At 46.3% G+C, this 11,427-nt stretch overlaps 1 protein-coding gene across 2 annotated transcripts; it reads right to left on the bottom strand.

The window, feature by feature from the left end:
• Window positions 1–369: 369 nt before the first annotated feature.
• Window positions 370–10,834, bottom strand: DACT1 (dishevelled binding antagonist of beta catenin 1). 2 transcript variants are annotated; one of them, XM_004055234.5, is made up of 4 exons: window positions 10,124–10,834; window positions 7,808–7,940; window positions 6,922–7,077; window positions 370–3,387 (listed from the first exon to the last, which is right to left on the bottom strand). In XM_004055234.5, the coding sequence occupies exons 1-4, from the start codon at window positions 10,466–10,468 to the stop codon at window positions 1,511–1,513; spliced, it is 2,511 nt and encodes an 836-aa protein (XP_004055282.2). In that variant the 5' UTR covers window positions 10,469–10,834; the 3' UTR covers window positions 370–1,510. The 2 variants fall into 2 exon arrangements, with proteins under 2 accessions (XP_004055282.2, XP_004055281.2); XM_004055233.5 differs by having other exon boundaries at window positions 370–3,276; window positions 10,124–10,833.
• Between the last annotated feature and the right edge of the window lie 593 nt (window positions 10,835–11,427).

The raw sequence follows: 11,427 nt of genomic DNA, 5'->3' as shown, positions 1-11,427 counted from the left end.
CATGGCAAAATGTTGGCAACTGTTGAATCTAGGTGGCATATAGTTGTTTATTATATTATCCTTTCAACTTTTCCATGTTTGAGATTTTTTGTAATAAAAAGTTGGGAGAGGGGATTCTTTTCAGAAATATTTTCCTTAGATGACACCTATAAAATTTACCTTAAATTTTAAAGTACCTTAACTAGAAGTTGTCTGCTTTCCTTCATTTGCTTGCTCATCGTCCATTCTAATACTAAAACCTATCTATATTGCAAATGATATTCTTATGCTAGAATAGGTCTAACATAAATCTCACAAATAACACCAATAACCAGCACAACATTTACAGGTGTAAACATCTGGTTTTATACCCAAATAACAAACTTAACAGCAGTAAAACAAATGGTTTATTACTGCATATGTTATATTAAATTTACACAATGATATATAAAAACACATACTGTTTATATTATAGTAATTTAACATCAACAGGAATATCAACACAAGTACTACTCATGCACAAAACATGCATATATTGGTATACAAAAAGCAATTTTACACAATACTGTTTACCAAAAATTTTTTCTTAAAAAACAGCCCTTCCACATAGGATCAAAGGTCCAATCTGGACTGGATTGCACTAATATGTTCAGGTCAACGCTTCGGTGGCATAGCGCTCAGTGAGCAATTCTGGGATTGGAGTCATGCCCAAGGGTTACTTCATTAATAGTGAATGTCTCTGTGCCCAAGGACCAAAATTTTATCCCAAAACTAAATCCTCCAAGGAATGAAAGGTTGGACTGGCTACAAATTAGGGAGGGAAAAGAAGGCATCTAAATGTTGGATAAACGGCCCTAGAAGGGGTTATTAGGAACAGGGCCTAGGCACCAAGTGTGGCAAAAGTTTTTGTGAATCCTTTTAAGGTCCCTATCGAGGCTGCTATCTCTGGATTTAATAAGGTTTGGCCTCCAAGTCATGAGTCTAGTAACAGTTCTGAGAATAAAACCGAATGGGGATACATCTGAGAAATGTAGACTACATAAAAAACTATAGAATACAATGACTGCCCCTCATACCTACTTCACACTATTGTATGTGGTGCCCCTCAACAGGAAAACCCTCATGGAGACACTGCCCTGAAGACTCAAGGAACAAATATAAATCCAAAAATTCCATCCACCTGACCTTGGGATCAAAAGATCTTATCCCAATAAAACTTGAACATCAAAACCTGTACCTTGCCGGATGCTCAGAAAGTTTAAAATAAAAAACAGCTGGTACCACAAAACTCACTATCACTACCATTAAAACCTCAATATGTACTTCTAACTAGCAAAACATTCTTTACCTTCCATTAAAGGCACTAGCATCCATACGTGAAGATGAAACAATAATTTACCTTGGTTTTATATTTTTTTAAAAAGCATTCCATTAAAGTATTATACAAAAATGAAAACACCACCTTTTTAATTTTGGCAACTAGGGAGAAGAAAAAAACACACACACAGACTTTCTACACCAATGATGTCACTCAAACCGTCGTCATCAGTTTCAAAGAGCCAGACCGAAAGCGGAGGATCTTCTTCTTGAGGTTATGTGAGGCCTTAATTTTGACAAAGGTTTTTGCGGGGTGGTTGTGAAGGTCTGGAGCCGTTACCGTTTGAATAGGCAGAGTCTGGACAAACTGGGACCAAATTAAGCCCCCGCTTTCTTCAGAGTCGCTGGTGGTTGTGCTCTCCCCCACGAACTCGCCCTCGCTCACACTCGACTCGCTGTCCCCGAAGCAGTTGGTGGTGTAATTGCTCTGCTCGTCCTCACTGGTGTCCACCACGGTGGAGTGGAACAGGGACTCGCACTCGGCCGAGTACTCGGAGTCGCTAGCCACGTAGGCGTAGGGGCTGGTGTAGGGCAGAGGCACCGGCGCGGGGTACAGCCCCACATTCTCCCGGCGACCGCGCCGGGCCCTCCTCAGGGCCTCTTCGTAGGAAATCTCGGCCGAGGACTTCCACCGCCGGTAGTCAGTTCGCTTGTGCTTAGGTTTGGCCACCACCGCCTCCCGTCCGTGGCCATGCGCCCTGCTCCCCGCCCTGTGGCCCCCGCCCGCGGGCCTGCCGGGAAGACCAGCCTCGGGCCCGCCCCCACTCTTCCTCCCCTTGGAGGAGACTTTCTTGAGTTTCTTATTTGTATCCAAGTCATCTGGGAAGCGACACTTCTTGCTCCCGGCCCGCGTTTTCTCCCTGACGGTGGGCAAGCCGTTCTCCAGCCCCTGGAGGGCTGGGCCGCGGTGCTTCAGGCTGGAGTTCTTCGCGACACCCATGTTCCTGTGGCCCCGGTGGAGCCTGACACTGGGCTGCTGCCCCGGGATGAACTGGGCCTTGACCAGGTGCGCTTCCTCCAGGCTTTGGGAAGAGCCCTCGCTCTTGAAATCCAAGGCAGGCCTCTCTTCCACGGGGAAAGCTGGAGACAGCAGGGGAGGAGTGGCCGGGGGGACGCCCTGCAGGCTGTTTTTCTGTGACATCTTTTTCAAGGGCTGTACAACTTTGTTCTCCTGCGGCGGGGCAGGGCCTCTGCTAGGACTCTCTTTTGGAGAGGCCCCTGAGAGCTGAGCGCTTTCCTTAGGGGACTCCCCTGTCCCAATGGCGGAACACCGAGCATGTTCTTGCGAGGCTGGCTTGGACGTTTTTGGCAGGTGCTTACTCTGAAGGTCGGAGGCAGCGCCTGAGGGGCAGCCCTCTGGCAGGGGCAACCTCTTGCTTTCGGCTTGTTCGGCCTTTGATTCTTTCGACCACTGCTTCGGTGGGGAGAATGTCCCATTGTTCAGAGAAGGTATCCCGCCAGAGGGCAGACACGCCTGTTTCGAATTCTTAAGGTTCACACTGTTGCCCTGTGAGACACCGCCCGGGGCTCTGACACAAACGCTCCCGTTCCTCAGAAGCCCTTTCGTGGGGTCAGCGTTCACGCTGGTTCTTGGTTTGTTGGTCCTTACAGGGTGTGTTTTTTTCTGGACCAGGCTCAGAATGTAGCCATCCATTTTCTTGCTGGACGAAGGATGGGAAGCAGACCACAGACTGCTTGGGGACGGTAAGGAACTGTCTGTTTTGACGGCATCTAGCTCAGATCCACCGCAAATGTCGCTGGCATGGTTTCCAAGCCTGTCCTCTTCCCTCAGAGGGTTGCCCGTCAGACAAAGGAGAAACATTGGGCTCTGCACAGCCACAGCATGAAGTGGACTGGGATAGCGATATACATCATTCCCGTTTTTAGACACCAGATCACACTGGTACTTGGGATTCACATCTGCAATGACATCAAGGGAATTAAATTGTGGTGTGGAGAGGGAACGGCAAACTGCCCCCGAGGCCTGGTCTTCACAGTGGCCTTCTTTATATTCCAACAATCCTATGAGATCTGAAAAACAGTTAAAGGTACACTCTGAAGAAATGAATTGGTCAGCACCAGCTTGACTCTTTGGCCAATTTTTATGAAAAATCCATGGGTAAAAAGAGATTGCCAAGGATTAAAAAGTGCTGCCCTACCATTTCACATGTAGGTACTGCTACTGGATAAGGGGGAAATATTTAACAAAAATTTTTGACAGCATATGATGTATCCTCTGAAGGAAAAAAATTCAGCCATTAAGAATGTTTTCAAACTACTGCATAATAGAGGGAAAACACTTTAAAGTTTAGTGAAAATCATGATATAATACCAGAATATGATTATAATCTTATTAGGATCACATGTATGCAAAGAAAAAACATCTGAGATGAAGCACACCAAGATTCTAGTAGTAGTATTTCAGAATGATCAGAAGTAAGTGATATTTACTTTCTTCTTCATTTTCTGTTAAACTGTCTGTACTGCGTTTACAACTGGGAAAAATAAAATTTTTTGAATCACTGTTTCTCTAGGCTGCTCTCCCCTCTGTTCTATTCCTGGCTTTCTTTAGGATAAACTGTACGTTCAGTAGGCTTTCTCCTCATTTTGTGTTTTTTTAAACCTAATTCTTAATGACATCCATTCAAATATAACTGTCAATTGAAAGGTGATGGAAACTGATCAAACTTCAGTAAAAACTGATCAGATTTAAATAATAATCACCTTATATTTTCAATAGTGATGCTAAAAAAAATAAAACCGGGGCCAGGTATGATGGCTCACGCCTGCAATCCTAACACCAAAAGGCTGAGGCCAGAGGATCGCTTAGGCCCAGGAGTTCGAGACCAGCCTGGGCAACAGTGAGACTCCATCTCTCTACAACAAAATTTTTAATTTTAAAAAAACTTTTTTAATATGATAATTCTTGATAAGATTTTAAAAGATTGAGTGGTAGTATTAATGGATAAATTTCCCACTTGTCAAAAATGTTTTTTTAATAGGATAAAGAATTCTTGGTAATATTTTAAAAGATCGTGTGGTAATATTAATGGATAAATTTCCCATATCTTGAAAATGTAGATGCCAAAGTACAGCAAAATCAAGCTTGCTGTCTTAAAGGATTTTGATCTCTTAAGTTGGTGAATATTATAAATAACAAATCCATTTAATGACCTTCAGTTATCAGAGAAAATTAAAGTTGAGTTTATCAGTAATAATTTGTCCTCCATCGTATTTATTCATTCAAATACTGAGAACCTATATGTGCCTGATTCTATGTTGAGAAAGCTCCATAAACTTCAATGATAATTAGCAGTCTCAGGGAAAAAATAGTCTAGACCCAGAGATGATATGTAAAGAAAACATAATAAAACAAAAGTGCCATGTCCCCACCCACATGACCCCCCCCCCCAATAAAGAGCTTGTTCTAAAAGGAAACCTCTCTAGCTAACATCCTTCCCCATCCTTCCTCTCCCAGCAACATAAGCCCTATCTTTGCCTTACTTAAAGCCACACTGACAAACACTTCACTATTCATCCCTTTTCCCTCTTTAGAGTTGAACAAAACAGATATCCTAGCCCCCAAGGCCTGGTGCAACTGTCTCAATTATGTGAGGAAGTGGCATTTGGAAGAGCACGGGTCTGTCTTGAAGGAAAACCTAAACCAAAGTGCCTTTAATGGGTTTATAAAGTTTCCCTCTGAAACCAGATCTGTGGAATGAAGGGGAGCAATTACCAATGAACTTGAGGCCCAGACCCTCTAGATAACACAGTTCTGTGCTTCCTCAAATGATTGCTGCTGACAACACACAGATATGAAGACACCAGCCAATTAGCTCCCTCAGCTGCTCAGTGTTGTTTGCCTTGCCTGGACTCAAAAATTCAGGCTTATACCCAAGTGGAGAACACAGACAAACCAGGAGTGTGATGACTTGTGCCAGGACCCAGAGCAATTCTAATCTTCATATTTTCTCTACTCTTATAAGAATTCACAGTGTAACAGGACTAAGGAAGGAGTCTTGAGTTCCAGCAGCAACCCTGCCATTCAGCAGATGGAGAACCTCTGACAATTAGCTTATAAGCCAAAATTCCTCTTCTGTTAGATGAGAAGGTTGAAAACAACAATTTCTGAATTCCCTTGGGATGATGAAAAACGTGGACCTGGCAGTTAGGCCTGAGCTTAACTTCTGCCTCTGCCACTCACCATCTATAGAGCCTTAAATAACATATCTAACCTTACTAGGCCTCATTTTTTTAATACATAAAATGGAGCTAACAAGACCTGTACTGTGCAGGACTATTGGGAGGATTCATTGGAGATAAACATATACAGAGCATCCAGTACAGTGTGTGACACATACTGGAAATGCAGAAACTCTTCTAGTACAATAGCATGATTCCTTCTGGGGGTCATTGCAAAGATATCCCAAAATAAGGAATAATGGCATGTGGGCACCCACTTAAAAGAGAAAACAAGCTGCCATCATGCAGAACATTCTGGAGAACATGAAAGGGCCATTGCTCCCTGAAGTGCCAACCAGTTCTTGGCCAGGCTGATGGACATATTTAACTTAATGTGAGTGTTAGACTGATTGATTGATTGAGATGGAGCCTCACTCTGTTGCCCAGGCTGGAGTGCAGTGGCACAATCTCGGCTCACTGCAACCTCCGCCTCTGGGGTTCAAGTGATTCTATTGCCTCAGCCTCTCAAGTAGCTGGGATTACAGGCACATGCTGCCACACCCGGCTGATTTTTGTGTTTTTAGTAGAGACAGGGTTTCACCATGTTGCCCAGGCTGGTCTTTTGTTTTTTGTTTTTTTTTTTTTTTTCTGAGACAGAGTCTCTCCCTGCCGCCCAGGCTGGAGTACAGTGGTGCAATCTCGGCTCACTATGACCTCTACCTCCTGGGTTCAAGCAATTCTCCCTCAGCCTCCCGAGTAGCTGGGACTATAGGCATGTGCCACCATGCCCGGCTAATTTTTGTATTTTTAGTAGAGATGGGGTTTCACCATGTAGGCCAGGCTGGTCTTGAACTCCTGACCTCAAGTGATCCACCCACCTTGGCCTCCCAAAGTGCTAGGATTATAGTCATGAGCCACTGCACCAGGCCAACCCAGGCTGGTCTTGAACTCCTGACCTCAGGTGATCCAGCTGCCTTAGCCTCCCAAAGTGCTGGGATTACAGGTGTGAGCCACTGCACCCGGCTGAGTTTTAGCTTTACATAATTAAAAGAAAACAGTTCCAAAATGAAAGAAAATACAGACAACCTAACAGCAAAGGCTCAGAAACAGAGCTCAAGACCTACAATATTGGGACAGGATTTCTAGAGATAAAGTGTCTTGCTGCTATCAGAATATATAACCAAGTAGCACCCAAAGGGTACTGGAATAGTTCTAGATACTCACCTAGATGAAACTGAGTTCTAGATGTAAGTATGGCACTAAATGCCGCAAAGTGATGAACCTTCATTTTTCCACCAGTGAAAGGTGCTGGAGCCAAATAACCTTTTAAGGGCCCTTGATGCCTTCCAATTAAAAATTTCTATCAGTGCTAAAAATTCTTACCTGCAGATTTGGGGCAACCATCTGAGAGACTCAAGGTCGCCTCCAAGGGGCTGCAAAAGCAGGTGCTGGAATGACAACTGGATAAACACTCACTGAACACCGAGTTAGAGGAATTGGAAAGGGATCCTGAAGCCCCATCACTCAGCTCATAAAACCCTACAAATAAAAACACCGTTGGAATTAACATCATGTCAAGAAATAATGCACATTCACGCTTAACAGGAAAATGAATAATCATTTAGGAAAAGGAGATTTTTTGTTTGTTTTTTGGCCAATTTTGATTCATTGGACTTTGGTGTCCTAATCTTATGGTCTTATTTCAAACAATCCTTAGGAAAAGGCAAAGAGCCCATAACTAGGGGTACATTTCAGAGTTACCCTAACCCTCAAATTGACCTTATTCCTTGACCCCGCCTTTGAACATGTCCAAGGAAAGAAACTTAGATCTGTCAAGCCTCATCTTTATCATGATTGTTTCAGAACAATAATAAGAGAAAAATCTATTTAAGGAGCCCAAATGGTTTAAAAGAAAAAAAAAAAAAAACTTTTGAAGTGGTCTCAGGAAGTTGAAGTGTGACTAATTTTCTAGCCCAGTTCTGACTTACTCAAGTTTCAAAGGAGGGCACCTCTTGCAGAAATTTGAATAGCTTTTATTTTTAAACTTGGGGGACTCCAATCACATTGATCTCATTACTAAAAATTTTGTTGTCTGAGTTTATTTCCCTCTTATTCCGATAAAACTGAATGGCAGACTTCTTTTTTGTTTATCCTCTCTCTGCACTGGAAACAAACTCCATTGCCATTTGCAGGTCTGGGAATGTTAACCACAAGGGGCTGAGATATAACTCAAGAGTGCAGAATTCTGTCCTTGTGCTCAATCACTCACCTGAGCTAGGCCGACTGTCTGTCTCCAGGTGCTCTTCAGATGTCTTTTCTACATCCAGTCTCAGGTCACTTATCTGCTTGTCAAGCTCTTGCAACTGATTCAACAAACCAGCATCTCTTCGCCTCAAACAATTCTGATTAGGAAGAAACAAAGGAAACATGAACATACAGGGGTGACAAAAGAACCAGAAAGTCTACTCTAAGGATTCAAATTACCCATCTGAAGAGTTCACTAAACTTAGAAAACCAAAATTTTACTGGATGACCTGAAGTAACGAAAAACTTTGAGAATTCAAGAATATGTCCTATGTTTAATTCCACTTTCTCACATTTTGTGGTGATATAAAGTTTCTTCATAAAAACAAGACTTGTTTTTAGTTTCAACTAATATATACAAACTGACTTTTCATAGATAGGGACAAGAAAAATGGACTGAGACTTTAAATCATCTGGTGTATAACCAGTCTTTTAAAAAACAATACTTCACAGTAGACTCTTTAATTTGAAATGAGGGTAAGAGATTTTCTATAATACACTATAATCTTAGGTGAGATTTTCTGGCCAAATGTCTTGGCCTGCAGAGTTTTGTTTTCTATTAGTTGCTTTGTGGGGTTTAATCAGTCTTAGGGCCTTTGAAAGTGAGAAACTAATACTAATAGCCAGTGCCAAGTATAATGTGAGCTGGCAGAATCCAAAACCCTCATGGGAAGGCCCATCAAGATTTGAACGCCTCTGGGTTTCCAAAGGTGACAGATGGATTGTGCTAACTCACACTGCCACCTAGTGCTTCCTATTGCTGGAAAAACGGGAGAACTCAAAAAGCATCTGGTTCAAATCATGAATGCCAAGTCTACAAATGAAAATAGTACCATAAATACTGACTGGACTGGAATTCTCTTGACATACTGCTTTGCTCCCCTCAAGCGGTCAATAGGAATGCGCCACTTACAATCTTGAGATTCATGCAGACAAAAAGGTGCAATTGCACAAAACAATAAAATGTAAAAGTCACCAGCCATAACCAGTGAGAACTGGCACAAATGAATGTTACATAGGAATCTGGTCTGTGACCGAAGAAGCACAGTAAAATGCCAAAACAGAGATATTACACAAACCACAGTGTACATCCTTACAAAACACATGCAGATGAATATCTACGCCTCTTGTCTTTTGACTTAAAAAGCTTGGAGACATAAATTGTATGTTTGTTTGCTACAATTAATTTCTTCAGGAAAAATGAACCTATCAAGTAAAAGCACTTTGGTGCTTAAAAACACACACACACACAGAGAAAAGAAATGATCTGAAAAGAGATAATAGAAGAAAACACATGACAACCGCACAGCATCACTTTATTGTGGGAGGGCCACTACCTGGCATGTGTCTAGTTTAGATAGTATCACTTGGTCAGGTGAGGACGTTTGCTATTTCCAAAACTACATTTTAAGGTCACTGAAAACAAAGCTGTCGCCATTATTCTGAGGCGGGGTCAAAAGCTGTTCATCAATACATTAAGCTACAAAGTTCTTTTTCTTCCCCATTAATGAAGACTGCATAGAAAGACTGAGACACTGACAGAAACCCAGTAAGATAAATGCTCCCCGAGAGCAGGTTCTCTTTTCTCCCACCTCCACCACCAATCACAGCTGGCAGAACGTATAAAATATGAGAGGAGGGGACACAGTCTCCAGCCAAATTTCCATCATTTCCATCTAGTTTGAGCTGCCTTATACAAAGGGCTTCTATTTGAAATTAAGCACCAGCCTGGGTGAAAGCTGGCATGCTAGGGAGAGCTCTCGGAGAGGCAAGGCTCCCTACAGGCGCTCCAGTGTAATCGTAAAACTCGGCCTTGGACAGTTAAGCACGCCACAAACCCCCTCCTTGGCTTTTGGCCCCTCTCGGCGGGAGGAGATAAAGTCAAGAAAACCTCCAAATAAAATGGTATTTTAAGTGGGAGTTTGCAAACCGCTGGGGAGAGGGCATATACTCATCTAACTAAGGAGACCGAACGTTAGAACTAGGCGACTCCAAGAATCCCGAAGGCAGAGGAGGAGGGAAGAGCGGCCACCCCCTTCCCGCAATCCGCGCGAGGTCGCCAGACACAAAGCGGGCACACGCCAGAAACGCGTGGGCGTCGGCAGCCCACACGCCGCGGGCACTCAGGAAGGGGATCAGGGAGGTATGGGGCGGTCGGGGGCGTCCCATAACAGCGAGCATCTCCCCAGCCAGAGTCAACCTCGCGCCCGCCCCGGGCCACCTGCCCGACCTCCAGCCCCTGGGCAGGGACAGCCGTGCTCCACCTTCGGGCACGACCTACCAATTGCTTTCTTAGCAGCAAGATGTTCTCCTCCAAGAACTTCTCCTCCAGGCGACTGCGCTGCGCCGCCTCCCCCAGTAGCTCCCCAGCGCGGGGCGCAGCGGCTCCCGCACCCCCGGCGCCGCGCAGGGCGCCCCGGACCAGCAGCTCTTGGCGCTGGCGCAGGTACTCCAGCTCCGCCAGCCCGGCCAGCGTGGCCTCCTGCCGCTCCCGGGTGCGCTGCCGCTCGGTGTCTGCCTCGCCCTTCTCCCGCCAGCGCCCCTCGGGCTCCGCCGTGCGCTGCTCGCCTCGGGCCGGCGCCGGAGGCTCCAGCTCCTTCGCCGTCCCGGCCGGACTCGGCTTCATGTCCCCCAGTCGGGCAGCGAGCGCCGTCACCGCAGCCGGGCCGCCCAGGCGGAGGAGCAGGGCGCTAGGGCTGCGGCCGCGGGTGGGCTCATGCCGCCCTGTGGCGGGTCGCGGCGCTGGCGGGGACGGTGGCTAGAAGCCCTCGAGTCCTGCGCGCGGCCGCCGGCTGCTGCTGTCCCGGCCCGGGCGGCGCCGTCCGCTGTCGCCGCGCGTCCCTCGCCGCGGCCCGGCAGCTGATAACGCCCTGCCCGGCGCTACGTCACGCGCGGCGGCCCTGCAAACCCCCGCCTGGCGCCCGCCTCCCCGCGCCGGCCCCTCGGCTGCGACGCTTGCGCCCCCAGGCTTCCCCTCTTCTGTCAGGCGCGCCGCCCGGCCCTCAGAGCCACCTCCTCCTCGCTCGGCCCTCCCCGCCCCTCCTCGCCCCTCCTCGCCCCTCCCCGCCTCCTCCCCCGCTCTCTTCGCGGGCCTCCTCGGCCCCTTTTCGGGTTTACTGCACCGGATTTTGCCCTGGCTCCTCATTGGCTCTTTCTCGTCGCCCAAAGCTCGGGGCGAGCGCCTGGAGCCCCAGCATCCAGTTACAGTCGGCCGCGCAGGCAGGGGCCGCGACGGGACGCAGCAGTTGGGCTCTCCGGAGAACTTTCTGAAACTCGACCAAGTTGCAGCACAGTCTTAACCCTTTCCCCACACGGCCACTCCTCATTTCCACTCACACCGAGTTAGGTTTCTTTCACTTCCCAAGCAAGGTATTGCAAGTGTATTCACAGACACTGTGGGGTTGGTTCCTTAACTCCACTTTGTAAAGGCAAGCAATACAGAGCACAATGCAGTGTTCTAAAACTGTTAAGTTTTGTTGTCGTTTTAATTTTTTAACGTCGGTCTTACGATGGACGGCATTTAAAATTAGGCAGGAGGATGTCGTTGTATAGCGAGAGGTTGCATCAATTCTTTTACAAGCCTAC

Source organism: Gorilla gorilla, chromosome 15 (assembly GCF_029281585.2).
Source record: "Gorilla gorilla gorilla isolate KB3781 chromosome 15, NHGRI_mGorGor1-v2.1_pri, whole genome shotgun sequence".
Lineage (NCBI taxonomy): Eukaryota > Metazoa > Chordata > Mammalia > Primates > Hominidae > Gorilla > Gorilla gorilla.
The sequence above is the reverse complement of the archived record's forward strand: the minus strand, read 5'-3'. Positions and strand labels throughout refer to the sequence as shown.